Source organism: Nicotiana tomentosiformis, chromosome 11 (assembly GCF_000390325.3).
Source record: "Nicotiana tomentosiformis chromosome 11, ASM39032v3, whole genome shotgun sequence".
Taxonomy (NCBI): Eukaryota; Viridiplantae; Streptophyta; class Magnoliopsida; order Solanales; family Solanaceae; genus Nicotiana; species Nicotiana tomentosiformis.
The window spans coordinates 62168364-62184210 of NC_090822.1; the positions used below are offsets into that span (position 1 = coordinate 62168364).

At 37.0% G+C, this 15847-nt stretch overlaps 1 protein-coding gene across 4 annotated transcripts; it reads left to right on the top strand.

Annotated features, from left to right (window-relative positions):
- The first annotated feature begins 3042 nt into the window (after positions 1 to 3042).
- LOC104119149 (CST complex subunit CTC1) lies at positions 3043 to 12177 on the top strand. Of its 4 annotated transcripts, none has more exons than XM_070188716.1 (16): positions 3043 to 4593; positions 4737 to 4855; positions 4948 to 5022; positions 5111 to 5189; positions 5321 to 5378; positions 5455 to 5540; positions 5686 to 5886; positions 6412 to 6516; positions 6666 to 6944; positions 7023 to 7511; positions 7615 to 8193; positions 8302 to 8393; positions 8991 to 9198; positions 10113 to 10233; positions 10837 to 11171; positions 11812 to 12177. In XM_070188716.1, exons 1-16 carry the CDS (start codon positions 3541 to 3543, stop codon positions 11833 to 11835), a joined length of 3903 nt encoding a protein of 1300 aa, XP_070044817.1. In that variant the 5' UTR covers positions 3043 to 3540; the 3' UTR covers positions 11836 to 12177. The 4 variants fall into 4 exon arrangements, with proteins under 4 accessions (XP_070044817.1, XP_070044815.1, XP_009628868.1 ...); XM_070188714.1 differs by having other exon boundaries at positions 3047 to 4593; positions 11774 to 12177; XM_009630573.4 differs by having other exon boundaries at positions 3048 to 4593; positions 5321 to 5383; positions 5463 to 5540; positions 11774 to 12177.
- The last annotated feature ends 3670 nt before the right edge of the window (positions 12178 to 15847 follow it).

A 15847-nucleotide genomic window follows, 5' to 3' on the forward strand; every position in this document is an offset into this window, starting at 1 on the left:
AGCCAGTTGCCATTGTTGACAGGCAAGTTCGCCAGTTGAGGTCTAAGAAGATTTCTGCGGTAAAGGTCCAGTGGAGGGGCCAACCAGTCGAGGAGGCGACTTAGGAGACCAAGGAAGGCATGCAGAGTAGATATCCACACCTATTCAGCACTCCAGGTATGATTCTAGACCCGTTCGAGGACGAACGTTTGTTTAAGAGGTGGAGAATATAACGACCCGACTGGTCGTTTTGCTTTCTAAATCCCCGTTCTCCCAATTAAGACTCCATGTATGTGCCTTTACTATTTTATGACTTGCGGGGATGGTTGACTTGGGTTTGGAAGGGTTCGGGTTCAAATCAGAACATTTGGTTCTTTAATATTGCCTAAGATGGCCAAGTTTGACTTGAGTTAACATTTTTAGTAAACGACCTCAAAACTAGGATTTGACGGTTCCAAAAGGTTTGTATGATAATTTTGGACTTGGACGTGTGTTCGGATCGGGTTTCGGACGATCCGGGAGCGTTTCGATGCTTAATGTTGAAAGTTGGCGCATTAAAGGTTTTCAAGTTCTTTAAATTTAGTTTGGAGTAGACTTTAGTGTTATCGAGGTCCGTTTGGGATTCTGAGCCTGAGAAAAGTTTCGTATGGTGATTTATGACTTGTACGCAAAATTTAGGGTCATTACGAGTAGTCTAAGTATGATTCGGCGCGTTTGGAGTAAGTTGGAAAAGCTTGAAGTTCATAATTTGATTCAATTTGGTTTTGGGGTGCGATTCTTAGTTTTGATGTTGTTTTACGCGTTCCGAGGGTTCGAGCAGGTCTATTTTTATGTTTAAGAACTTGTTGGTATGTTTGGACGAGGCCCCTGGGGCCTCGGCTGCTATTCGGATGATGTGCGAAACATGTTTGAACTTAGGAGAACTGCTGAAGGCACCTGGGATTTGGTGTTTTCACACCTGCTAGGAATTTGCCGCGAGTTTGGCACCGCAGAAGCGGCTGGCTAGACGCAGGTGCGAGTTTTGGCTAGGTGGGCTGAGTCCGTAGGTGCGTACGTGAGAGCGCAGGTGCGCGACCGCAGAAGCGGAAGGGGGCCAGTGGGTAAGGACCGCATCTACGATGTAGTTTCCCCAAATGCGGAGCCGCATAAGCGGCGAAATTTTCGTAGAAGCGAAAACCGCTGGGGGCAGAAAGGTGCATTTATAGCTGGATTTAGGCTCTTTTTCTCTAATTTTCACTTTGGGTTGGTCGATTGTGGAGCTCTTGCAGAGAGATTTTTTACCTATCACTGTAAGGTAAGTAATTACTACTTAATGTGAGTTTAATACACTAATTTTGGGTAGATTTTAACATATAAATTGTGGAAACTTTAGGATTTAGTTGAAAAACCTAGGTTTTAATAAAAATGGGATTAGACCACGAAAATGATTATGGAATTGAGCAAAAATTATATATTTGGGATCATAAGGTTATGGGTAACTTTTGTTTGCAAAAATTTCCGGAATTCGGGCACGTGGGCCTGGGGTTGAATTTTAGGAATCTTTCAATTTAGGTTAGGTAATTACTCTAATAGTTAAATTATAGACTTTTGAGCATATATAGATTAATTTATACAATATTTGGCTAGTTTCGGATTGCGTGACACAGATTTGAGGCTTTAGTGTGAATTGTGGACCGGGAAGAGGACTTGAAAATGATGTAAGTCTCTTGCCTAACCTTGAAAGAGGAAATTATCCCCGTAGGTGCTATAAGTGATTGTTTGCTAATAATTGTGGATGCCACGTGCGTACGATGTGATGGGAGTCCGCATGTAACTAAAATCATGCTTATGTCCGGGTAGTTTTAGGACTCTACCATGTGTTTCTTGTATTATTTGTGCCCAACTTATTAGTTTAATTCCTTAAAATTATATTTGAAAGATTGGATAAAGAATTCGCAAAGACCGAGCTTCACTACCTTGAATTTTGGCGGGTTACTTAACTGTTGGTGGAAATTATACCTTCCTTGAATATTATCAGTATGTAGTAGCCGTTAATTGGAGTTCGTAGAGTATTCTCTCTTCCTGTGGATCAGGCCGAACGCCTCGACAATATAATAGATGCATCTATAGTTCGCGCCGGTTGACCCTCAACAGTGTATACACTATTCTGGATCGGGCCGTACGACCTCGGCATAAATCGTGCGTGATATTGCTCGGAGTCCGATTATACTTGATATTTCTTTCATGACTTGAGAATTTATAATTACTTGATGGCTCTTATTTATTGAAATTAGTATATGATGGTTGGATTTTCTAAATTGATATCTAGTTAAAGAACCACTTATTTATTGCTAATTATTGCATTATTACTAATATATTCCATGCATATTTATAATTTCTACACTTTATTTATCGACCCTTAGTAAGTGTCGATGTCGACCCCTCATCACTACTTCTTTGAGGTTAGACTAGATACTTACTGGGTACATGTTGTTTATGTACTCACGCTACAATTCTACACTAATCGTGCACGATCTGAGGCAGGTGCATCTGGCGGCCATACAGGCGTGTACCCCTGCTACTCGGAGACTTAGTGGTGAGCTGCTCTCTATGCCGTTCTGCAACGGTGAGAGTCTCTTCTTGTTGTATTTATTTTTCTGTCTATCTTACTCCAGACAGTAGCATAGGAGGTTTTGTATATTCTACTAGTTTGCTCATGCACTTGTGACATCGGGTTTTTGGGAATATTCTAGTAGATATTATATGGTTTGAGTATTAAATCCACTATTTTACTCTTTCATTATTTTATGTCTTACATTACTACAATCATCTATTAATCGTTCTCTTATTAAATAAAATCAATTACTTTAAAAATATTAAAATGAACAATTACATAAATAGTTCACCTTTAGCTTTACTAGCGGCGATGTGAGTGCCATCACGGCAATAGAAATCTTGAAAAAGTCCTTCGAGAATTACCCAAAACACCTAAAGAACAATGTGGACGGGCACATTAAACTTTCTGTGCAACAAAGCCCTAGCATGCCATCAAAGTTTAAATAGAGAAATACAGGATGAGAAGAAGAAAACTCACAAGAAACAATATCCAAGCGAGAAAATTTACAAAAGTGCAACTATAATATTAGGAAGCGCGAGAAGCGAAAAGGTGGAAACTGTCTTTTCGGATATTGGTGATACTGAATTTGGAATAACTTGGGTGTTAACCTTTTGATATATAGAACCTGCATCTCCCAAGCTTTCTAGTCTGCCAAGTTTCTCTAAAATATGTCTGGTACCGATAAGAACAAGAGTAAGAAGAGAAAAGAGAGTAAGAAGAGAAAAGGCAAAGAAAAGTTTGTGCCATGTTTCACAAATTAGTCCATATAATCCAAGTCCCTCTTATTATATACAGGAAGAATACTTTTAAAATAGTCCTCCACTCCTTCCCGCGCAGCTGCAGCGTACAGCTTCCCTCTTCCGTCACTTGCCGGCAAACTCCCATCCCCAACCCCACCCCAATACTGTGTCGCCTTCTCTCTGATTTTCTTTTATCCGCCAGTGTACATGTGAGTTGTATCATCAATGGAGGAAGCAACCGTCAAAACCCTATCAATCGCCGAGCTCCTTCATCAATCTCGTCCTCTCACCGGCGCATCCTCACTCTTCTCCAATCCTTCTCATAAAATTCCACCGCCCCAATTTTCAAACCAACCCCATACACCCTCCCTCCCCACACTTTTCCCCCCCAAAATCCTCAAATCCCTTAACTACCCCACTGTCCTTACAGGCACTCTTTTTCTACCTCACGCAGAAAACTCACCTCTTAAATGCAATTGTTTTCGTTTCTCTGATGGGTCCGCCACTGTTTGTTGTGACATTCTTCGGTTTAATCCTAGTTTAATTAACAAAAAAGTTCAAATTTTGGCTTGGAATTTTATTCCCATGAAATGTAATGGTGGGTTTTTAGAAATTATTAGGTGGGCTTTTCCTGATTCTTCTTCTGAAAATTCTTCAGATACTTTTAATGTACTGTCTGGCTGTTGCGTTGATCAAAATGTTAGTATAAAAGCTAGGTATTTTGTACGCGGCGTAGTAGAATCTGTTAGCCCTGTTTCAGTAGTTCCCTGCAGAGATGGGTCAAGAGCTGGTCCGGAAAATCTTCGGGGTTTCCTCGTAAATGTTTTAGTTTGTGGGTGTAAATTGTGTAATCCTAAAGATTTAAGATTGGATATGAAGAATTTGAATGATGAAATGAGTGGTCATTGTTATAACAAACACGAGATTGTGTACTTTTGTGGATCTGCTTCTTCTTGGCATCCAGTGTTTACAAGATTAATAAGGAGAATTGTTTCATTATCGGGGTTGAAGAAGAGACTTGTATTTGTGGGGAAAAAGGTGTCTCATTTGATGTATGTAGCTGCGGATAACTCTTTGATGCATATTCCTGAGTTGCCCCAGCAATGTATCCCCGTTAAGGAAATTGACGCTAGCGGGGAGGGAGAACTTGTTACTTATACTGGGACTGTGACAGGAGTTTACACGAGGGGTATGATTGTTGAGTTGGATAATGAACTGTTGCTACTGTTAACGGATCCACAGCTTTCTGTGCCACATAGTGTGAGAGTTGGAGCAATGGTATGTTACAATAGCTTTTAGACTAATTTCCATGTTTTCAAGGTGGTAAAGTGTAACTTTACTTTGATAAGAAAATTAAGAGAGACATTGAGAGAAGTATGACGTTTACTTGTTTATTCTTCTAATGGGTTGCTTTTTCTCAGGTATCAGTGAAAAAGGTTCATTTTATAAATCCTAGTTATTCATGGACAAAGACACTTATACTCGGCTCTTGTGTTAAAACTAGCATTTCTGTGGAATGTTTCTCCTCGCTGGAAACAGGGTTAGGGCTTCTAGATACTCGTTGTAAATGTTTCGACTGTACAAGATGCTTATTCATTGTATTCACTAGTTCGATCTTTTTTGGGCCCACAGATGTTATACAGTGACCTGCTGCCAGAGCCTTCTTGCGAAGTTTATTGACTCCTTAGTATTTGTTGCCAGGCTATGGTAGTAATGCAAGAGTAACAACGATCAAATTGATTTTGTGTGTGTCTTTATACTATTATTTATATGATGATCTTTTCATTTGCTTCAGGGTATTACTTGTCGTAATCTCTTTTAGGAGAAAGTTCTCTGGGATCTTATCTGAGAAAGAGATCTTGGGATCGACAAGTGTAAGTTGCTTGCATTTACCGGTGATATACATTAGAACTAAGACTCTGTTTTATCATGATATCTTTTCTTTGTGTCTAGTGTCATAGAAAACTATCCTTAGCTGATGTGCAAAATTGCAAGGTATTGCCAGAAGAAAGGATTTGCTCAGATATATGCAACTTCATATTTGCCCGCTTCAGCCTTCCAAATTCGGGTAAGTGTGTTGTCATTGTGAGCATATAAATTGGGTCTTAGTTGTTGTACTCACTTGTAAATAAATTTTGGTTCGGCAGCATGGGTTGTTTATGGAATTTGTCAAGCACGATAGATGTGCTTGTAGCAGGGAAACAAGTTCCGCTCCTTTGAAGTTGGTAAGTTTGCAGGTTTTATGAAATTATCATTATCAAAGGTCTTTTTCTTTCTGGGGGTCAGGGGTTGGACACTGCTTTACTTTCTAGTAATCAAAACTCACTTAGCTGCATAAAGATCTAATAGTCGTTGCATAATCACTTTCAGGTGGCACCTATTGCTAATTTAATTAATTATTGTGAGGCAATGTGGAGGAAACTGATTTGCCATCAGGGCAGAGATTTTGGTATCATGGGTACCCAAAAGGAGTATAACTCCATATCTTGTGGCAGGAGACCTTTTGTGCTGTCTATAAAGAGAGCCATTCACAGTGAAGACATAGGTGTTTCTTTGCTTGGAATCTTGAAGGTTCGGACGTTTTATTTGTACTTTCTTTTTTGTTGTTGCAAGGATATACTTGCCAGAATTTAGGTGCTTGAACCTGTTATGATTTATGACGTTATGGTGTATGGTATGCTATTTGATGTTAGCGTTAGGTAGCATTTCCTAACTATTGGTTGGCCTCTTTGATTTATGATCATAGAAAAAAGAGTTGTAGTCATATTGCATTGATCTGTATAAATGGGACAAATCATTTATTAGCATCATTCTATGTATAGAAAAGAGGCCAATAGAAGTTTTAACATTATGCAAGCTTCCTTTTGTTCTTTTTGGAAAAGGAAATGGGGGAGGGGAATATAAATTGCGGAATCGGACCCTCACCAATAAGGTGAAAGTTTTATGCAGCCAACCAACTGAGCTACTAAGATTCCCCATGCAAGCTTCCTGATTTCTTAACATTGCATGCATTTGATATCTAAAGCAACCTTTTTCAGACTTTATATTTCTTATAAACTTATAAGATATTATCAAGTTAATTTTATGTTCAGCCAGGTCTCACCATCTTCTGGAAGGATGTTGCTTGTTGATGCAACTGGAAGCGTTGATGTTATCATACCAGATCTTCCATCAAGTTGGAATTTCAATAACATGTATGAGGTGTGATACAACATCAATCTTCTTTCATTTTGTGTTTCTCATTTCCTGATCATTTAATGTGCAGCACTATCAATGTTACATGGTGGAAATTGTTCCATCCACTAAAAATTTTCTTTTTCTTTTCTCCCACTAAATATTTTCTTTTTCAGGTCAGAAATTTTTTGTCAATTATGGAAGACATACCCATGAAGCTGGATCATGTGGATTTAATCCAAAATGAACCTTTCACATGCAGAAGTATTTTTGAGAATGCCCCATTTGTGAGAGAGATGAACATGCCACTCCATCTTTACTACAACATGAGGGACGTAATACCTGTAAATCATCATTTTACTATCTGCGTAGATTCCCAAGTTGACTTTGGGAAGGTTGGAAGAGGAAAGTTTCACCTACTTCAGTTGATGCATAAATTCCCTATTCTGCAAAAGGTAGGCGTCTTGCAAAAAACAATGCCTTCTTACGAGTTCGTGATAACAAATTTAATCAGTCTATGGATATGTTTGCAGCAGTTTCAAGGAAGTCAACATGCTTCAAGTACATCAAGCGCATTTGCCGAGGCCTTAATTCTGCCTTGGGATTTACTTATTGCTGACAAAAGCAGAGATACCCATATTGATAAGCCTTTGATAGATCAACTGAAGGAACCAATGAAATTTTTTAACGGAATGGAAAATGGAAAACTTATTGCGTGCAAAAGACATAAACCTGACCAACTGTCTCGTGAGGCTTTGACGTCTGGATTGAATGATACTGAAAATGAACCAAGTTGCAGCTCCAGTCACTCTGCTTACATGTGCTCTTTTGTGGCGGACAAGCATCATAACTCATGCTGCCCAGGCAAAATTCCGTGCCTTGTGACTGGAAATTGTGTTAATTATCCGTCTCTTGGTATGTTGCAACACACAGGTACGAAAGCAGATGTGGGGTCCTGTTGCAAACCACAAGTGAGAAAGGCATTGCTGGAATTCAAATCAGAAGCTTTTTCTGTTTATGAGGTATGTCATTTCATCACTATTTGTTCTGATGTATGACATAAAACTTTGCTATACGAAATTTGCATTAACAACTTAAAATAAATTTTGTTCTTTAACATTGCAGGTGCTGAAAATCAGTGGTCATTACCTTATAAAACATCAGAAAGAAGGCATGTTATGTACTGATGGAATAGGTGATAAAATAGTTGTGAATTCTGGAACAAATATTTGGAGTTTTTCTTTCGCATATGTCAATTCTCTCCAAAGTTTAGATGTATCCTGCTTATTTAAACAGTGCGACTCATTTTTAAGCCACCATAGGGTTCTTCCAGAAGACTATCATCGGTTTCAAACTCCAAATTGTGTACCCAATAATGGAAGCAATGAGATCTCTTCAGATGTCAACTTATATATTTCATCTGATATCACAAACTTATTTGATGTTAACTTGGAGTTGTTGGAGGACTGTTCTCTCGGGCCTCTTGTTCCATTTGGAGAAATGACCAACATCTACCCCTCTGATCATAATTTGCCCGAGGGAAACTTAACATCTATTCATGGGCAGATCAAGGCGGTTCATTGTTCAGATGGAAAATCGTATGCAGAACATTTAAGGTGTGAAAGCATCAATCATGATTGTTCGTCATTATTCCTTGAAGGAACTATCAGTATCTGTGTCCACGTTTTAATGGACCATAAGATGGTATCTTCTTTTTGCTTCTCATCTTTTGTAACTTATTATATAATGCTATTGCCTCTTTCTCTCTAGACAGCATTTTTGTTACTTTAAGACTGTTTCATGATTGACTAGGTCAAGATTTTTGGGACTGCAAAAAAAGTTGCTTACCCTGCTGGATTTGGACGAGGCGTTACTGCATCATTTCACAGAGTACTTGCCCTCAGGTATGCAATTTCTATATATTTTAGCAACTCTTTCAGCTCAATGGTTCTGCTAACCTTCACCTCCAGCACTTCTACCCATGTAAGATATAGAGACATTTGAGCTGAAAATAATAAATAGTTGTAGATCATAGTAATAATTTTCTCTTGCAATTGCTTGGTGCTATTATTGCTTATTTCACTAAATGAGCTTTGTCATGTGAGTGCATATTTGACACGCGAAAGGAAGATTAAGATCTAGAAAAGATTCTGAAACATTCTAAAATTTCTGACCCGTAAGCTTCTACATTTCTTGCATTATCCACTAATATGTTTCCACTAACAAACTTCTCTATGTTTGACAAATAAAAATGACAGAGACTGTCACTAGTCCTTTTTATGGCTGTGGTTGACAAAAATTGCTTGTTTTTTTGATACTGCAGTGCAGTACTAGCAGTGTATTAATAATCTTAATATTCTCTTTTAACCTGGAGTAGCGTTTATGCTTTAATTATTAACCCTGCAAGTTTTTTTTTCAGTGCGCAGGACAAAGTTAATTAAGTATAGCATTTTGTTTGATACTGAAATTATTCGATATGCTAAAGCATGTTGTTTTTCCAGTGCGCAGGACAACTTTATGATGATATCTACGTCCTTCATTGTTATCAACCCATCAAGTGTGATTAATGATCATAACGAGGATGCATACACCTGCCAATCTGCTGCTTTGAACTTGGATGGTGGTTCTCCATTATGTGCTATTACTGCATCTCTGATTTCTGATACAGCAAACTGTTTAGAGACTCAACCAGTGGAGTTCCATTGCAGGGTAATCACAGTTCTTATGCAGATATTAGTTGGGTTATTAAACAATTTGCTTCTCTGATCTTGTTGAAAAGAGAAAACATGTAACTTTTTGAACAATTTTTCACTCTTATCTACTTGCGAATTCTTCTCTTCTAGTCACTTCTTTGAACTCCTGCTAGGAATGCTATTAACAATATCTTCTTTGGCCCTAAACATACTTTGAAACCTCAATTTATCGAAAAGAGGACATATTTTGAAGCGCTGAATAAACCATCCAAAATTTTGTATAGCCCACTCCAATTTTCAATTGAATGAACTGAACAAGAACCTTTTTTAGTTCTTCTACTACCTTTTTTAGTTCTTCTACTTATTCTCATTTAAGATCACTTGAGCATTACCAACCAAGTGGAAAAGAAAAAACATAATTCAAAGTAAAAGAATGAGAAAACAAGAGAAGCGCATTAACAAGACACCGCTCATATTGCATATTCAAAGCTTCCACATGTGCGTCATCTCCTTTATTCCATCATTTTGTTGCTTTCTTCCTTGGTGCAACAACCTTTGGATTTCTTGGGTTAAATAGTATCTCTAGGATGAAATTTATAGATGCTGATAGAGTTAGAAGAACCTGTATCTTCTTTACTACCTTTAGGATCCATGGAAAGTATTTGACCAACTGTAATTTAAGAAAATGTGTTTGATCATAAGCCCTAGGTTTTCTACAAAATGGAAAAGCTTTTAATGGTATTTCTATAGATATGACAGAAATGCCTATCTAAGGCGAATTTTGAAGATATAAAAGCTAAGTGAGTTGAAAATGTTTTAGGGTGTACATGGGCTATTAGGGCATCTATAATATTTTGCCTAACATTTTGTGCGTGATAGTTGGACTTATCTTCTCATGGGACATCCTATTTTTTTGCTCAATAATGTCAGGTTGTGGCTATTTATGTCCTTGTCTTGGAGTACAACAGGAAAGGCAAATACCTTCATACAAGAACTGAGCCTAGACCTAATTCATATGGTGTTGACATTCCACTTGCTGGTTTTATCTTTGGTATGTTCTGTATGTATATGTTGCACAGCTTTTGATCTCCAGTATCAAAGAACTGTACTTGATTTTATGATGCTCCTTGTTATTCTTCCTTTACTTTTACAGTCATGTGGTTTTTTCTTAAAATTTATAAACCACCAAGTTCTTCGATGAGTAGTTTTTTTTTTTTTTTTTTTTTTTTAATTTTCATGAAGACTGCCAGGGTTTTATATTTGGATTTTCTATGCAGAGATTTAGATTGTTTCCTTTTTTCTTTTTTTGATAACTGAGAAGTCCTCCAGGGCCAATTGTGCACGGTTCAAAATTTGGTGGATGATGGGCCCGGCTCTCTATTCTTCTCCACTTAAATACTAGGCTTTTGTCAGGGTTCAAACCCACATCACAGGCTGCACTTGTACCACTACACCAAACCCCTGTGGGGTTTTGGGGGGGGGGGGTGGTTGGGTAGGTTGTTTCCATTTTTTCCATATTAAATGAAGTTTCTTTTGCTACTGGAAAAAGCTCACTTGCAACAGGCAGTTAGATCTTGTCCTAGTCTCTGAAAAGTGTCCTGTCCAGTTATCAGACAATGCTAGTTTTCCATGACTATTCTCTATGCTTGCGCAGATGACGGGTCATCATCATGTTGTTGCTGGGCTAGTTGGGAGATTGCAGCAGTTTTGTTGGGGTTACATAATGAGGTTTCAGGTGAAAGCTATGCTAAAACTCACAAGAGATCAAAGAAGACCAGGAGAAAGCAGGCATGCAGCAGTTTAACTATTGCCCATTTAAGGAGAATTATGAAGCGGCATGGCAGGGTCACAGTGAGAAACCAGGCTTCCATCTTTGATTCATCATGTCAAGACCTTGTGTGTTCTGCCAATCCCGACAAGGCTATAAGTAGTTCAGATCAAGATTTCTTTCAGTCTCTCATCCTCAAAGCTTGCTGCAGCTCCCTTTTGGTAAGTTTCATTGGCAGTCGCATGTGTCCTACTTACCTTCTCGTCTTATGGTATGGCATAATACAAGCAAGGCATGTATACCTATAGATTGTATATATGTATGTGTGTGTGTGTGTATGTATATTATAAATTATACATATACAATGTGCATATTGTATTGATTGCAGTTTAAATTGAAGTGTAGAGATGTAGTACGACTAGTTCTCTATTTATGGAATCACTATACCTTTTAATAATAATAGAATCAATTTGAGTGAAGCAGTTTCAGTCACATTGAATTTGTTCTGTTATTTTGGCTCTCAACTTACCTTTTGTTCTCACTTTGCACTAGCTGCAAACAACAGTAAGTTCCCAATATATCGATTGAACAAAGAATGGAACACGGCATAATAGTTCACCCAATATAATGGTTGAATAAGCATATGGTCTACCACATAATAGGTTAAGGAGGTGTGCTTGGGTTAACTTCAATCTATTTTTTTATGCTGTTTTCACCCACCAGCCAATTCCTGCAAGCTCGGTAGCTATATATTTTCCCGTGATGCTCATTTTGCTTTATGATGAGCGACTTCAGGATGTGCTTTTTATTGTTTTCTTGGCAGACTGTTGTTGGCAGTCTCATGAGTTCAGATGCTGTAAGGTGGCTGGAAACACATCTGACTGAGCTGGATATGTTGATGCTTCCCATGCAAAATATATGGGTTTCCAAAGTTCATCACATGGACAGCCTCGCTCAAGCTAAAAAGATCCTTCAAGGACTTGTTGAAAGCTGAAACAGTAAACTAGAAAGAGAGTTCCGGTCAGATATTTTAGTGTGATGTAATATACCTGTGTACAGTGTATATGATTCTCCTCTTCATCATATCTTAATTTATCCCGCAAACAATTGTGTACAAACTCAACTTCGACCATTATTGATTTTTCACTTCCAGATGTGAAGATTTTGTCATGTACTCATGTTCTTCCGGCTGGAAAGTGTGTACTATTTGCAGCCTCCTATTGTTCACATCGTCATCTTGTAATCATATTGAAGTGGCCAGATGCTCGTAGTTTGGGTGTTCTTTTGAGAAATTGCTGTATTTTTAGTTAATATTATGTTTGATTGGGGAAAAAAGATGATAATTGTAGGATGAGAAGTAAAAGATTTAGTTTTAAGGTCTTGTCAGTAAGTTAAAAAAAAGGGTATATCATCTTTCCACATTAGCCTTAAATCTGTCACTTTAGATTGAACTTTGAATCGAGTTGCATTTTTTATTTCATATTCATGTGTTACCTTTTCTATTGTATAAAGAACTAATAATCCCGTTAGCTGACTTGGTTAAACTTTAGATTCTATCATTCTATTTTATGGAACAAATGAAACTGTGTTTTAAAACATTTCTTATATCCCTGTGACACGCACTTCGGATGTTGTTCCTTTTTTTAGACATTTTGTTTCTTTTTCTTGGTTTTAAGTGTCCGTATTGCTGATCAAGTTTGATTGGAGGATATATCTTGACAAGCTTATTTTTTATTTATGGAGAATGGAGAAGCAATATTTAACAGCTACTTCTTATAAACGTTTGGACGAATGAGGTCAATGACAAAGCCTTTCACCATTAATACTAGATATAGGATAGTTCCTGTGAAATTAACCTTGGTATAATATATACTATCTTCTAACTCTTTCGAATTCAAATAATTATTAAGTGTTAGCTGGAGGAGTCCAATAATCATGAAAAGTAGTTAATTTAATGTAAGGTAGAAATCACTTTACTTGACTTGTTTGATGTTTTCTGACCATTAAAAGACTTTAATTTACAACGTCTCTAAAGAATCAAAGTATAGCTCTTTAACTGTTGCGAATGAAGCCTCCTGAATAGTTGTAAAGTTTTTCAGAGTTATACTTTAGTCCTAAGTATTATAGTAGCTTTTACTTTTACCTTTGAAGTTAGCTTTTTACACATTTTTCCTTTTCTTTTTATATACTGATGTAACTTCAAGAGATGTTGAATGAAAATTTGAATTCTTATCTTTTTAAATTTCTTTTCTCTCTTAATTTCGCTTTCCTGTTTAAACGGTGAATCCACCGTGGCATTCACTACAATTGGTATTAGAGCCATCGTTCCCAACCCTCTCTTTCACTCCAAGGTCTGATGACCCAATCGTCAAGGGTATCGAAGATAATTTCGAAAGTTTGAAACTCGGTAATCGCAACTCGATGCAACACTTGTGTAATGACCCGACCGGTCGTTTTGAGCTTTATTGTTTCATTCGTTGGTTTGAGACTTTAAGTAACTTCATATTATGTATTATGACTTGTGTGTATAGTTGGTTTCGGTTTTCGAGCGGTTCGGGATTGATTTTGAAGAATGATTCTCGTTTTAGAAGCTTTAAGTTGGAAGAGTTAACCAAGGTTTGACTTTTGATTAAACAGACTCGGAATCGGGTTTTAATTATTCCAATAAGTTTGTATGATGATTTTGGACATATCCACAAAGTTTGGTTAAATTCCAATGAGTTTTGGATAAGTTTGGGTTGTATGGTGATTGTTTTCGGTTTCGACGTCGAATTGAGCATAAAGGTTACCATATTGAGCAAACGACCTTTGATTCGTATTTCAATTAAATCATTATATCCGTATCGTAATTTTGGAACCATAACAACTGAAATCATCAAGTTTCGACATTGTATGAAGAATTTATGGTCATTTTATTAAAAATTGGGTTGCTAGATTTTTTGTTTTAGATTAATTACGAAATTGCCATTGAATTCGTATTTAAAAATCTACACTATTTTCAAATATTGAAACCAACATATCTCCTTCACTATAAGGTCAAATGGAGTGATTCAAAAGCCTAACTTGACTGGAATTTCATGAGTAATCCATTGGAGGCATCAAAAGTGAGTTTCGGGGATCGTTTGGCATAAGAAACGAGGCAGAACAGCTGGCCAGAAGTATATAATATCGAGGGTTTGTTCATTTGGTCATATTTTGAATTGAGGAGCTTGGATTTGAGTGATTTTGGAAGGGATTTTTACCAAATGGATTGGGGTAAGTGTTCTACATTCGGTTTTGATTATATTTCATGAATCCATCTTTATTTTTGGCATTCGATTCAGAGTCGGATTTGAGTGAAACTAGTATGGTTGGACTCGTAATTGAATGGGTTGTCGGATTTTGTGAGTTTCATTGGATTCCGAGGTCCGGGCCTGTCACATTCCAAATTTTTCTCCGTAGAATGTCGTGATGGCACCTAGTCTTAGGGACTAGGTAAGCCTAACACTTACTGAATTAGTGGTAACTCAACCAACAATTATTAAATATGAAATAGAAATTTCCTACAATCCCAAAACCAGTAGTACAAGTCACAAGCTCTACAGAGTTTATTAGAAAATCTCTAAATACAACTATTCCATAATAGAATCAAACAGTGCAAAGAAAATATCAGAAAGTGACTTTGAGGCTTGCGAACACGACAGCAGGTGTACCTTGAGTCTCCACAGAAATGCCCGATCAAATAACAGGAATATCAACAACTTTGAGGTACGTGGATCTGTACAAAAATGTGCAGAAGAGTAGTATGAGTACACCACAGCGGTACCCAGTAAGTATCAAGCCTAACCTCAGTAGAGTAGTGACGAGGCTAGGTCAAGACACCTACCAAACATATAAACTTGTACAAACGTTACATAAAGCTAACAGGGAAAGAATATCATTGTAAGTCCAATAACAGAAGACTTTCTAATTCCAATAAACAATGAGAACAATGAGAACACGGGTCGCAACGAGGAAATAACCAAATAATTAAGCAACAACATAATCAGAGTACAATTCACATATGAATGGGTTCGAGTAAGGAATCATGTGATAATCAGTCAATTAGATCATTTATAATGCATTTATTTCAACATAAATTTCCCGAGGTATCATTCCTTGGAAATCTCAAATCTCGATTCACAACTTCCAATTCTTACACATGTGGCATCTTGTGCCCACATCTTTCCGAATCACTTTTACACGACAAATTTCTCGTGCTACCATGTGTATAGTTTCCGTATCAATATCAACCAAGATGACCAATAAATAATTTAAACACACTTAAATACAATTTCCAAATTGAATACAGCGAAGCGTCAAATGGGTTACTGAGCCAATTTAGGATTCAAATAAGGTAAAATAGTAGAGAGGTTGTGCAAATAGATTATCAATTTAGTTTAGTTTATAAATATATGAGATCCAATAAAAATATTGCATTTATACCAAATAAGACATTCAATCAAGTTTTAACGAGATCAATATGAGATTTATTAAAGTAAAATGAAATAATAATTTTTCACACAATTACATGACGATAAGATAATGAGAAAGTTGAGGTATCAATTAGAGTAAAATTATAATCACCAATTAATTTAGTAAATCTCCGAATAAGATATGAGTTTTATTTTTGAAAGACACACAAGTGGAACAACTTGAAAAAAAATGCTTTCATTTACCTTTACAAAATTCTCAGCAACTTAACATAACACATATGATGCATGACTCACACAAGAAGTCCATATTATTCTATTTTTAATATATACATAGTTAATTAATTATGATCAAATACAATGAAGTGATTTAAGAAATCACAGTAACCGTCCTAGCATGAAATGCATCAGGAGAATCACAAATTGGAACTAACCTTAATTTCGCA

Coding starts and splice junctions, on each gene's coding strand:
- LOC104119149 (XM_070188714.1), top strand. CDS start 3,541: ATGGAGGAAGCAACCGTCAAAACCCTATCAATCGCCGAGCTCCTTCAT. Junction 6,945..7,022: donor AATTCCCTATTCTGCAAAAG/GTAGGCGTCTTG, acceptor ATATGTTTGCAG/CAGTTTCAAGGAAGTCAACA. Junction 10,234..10,836: donor ACTTGCTGGTTTTATCTTTG/GTATGTTCTGTA, acceptor ATGCTTGCGCAG/ATGACGGGTCATCATCATGT.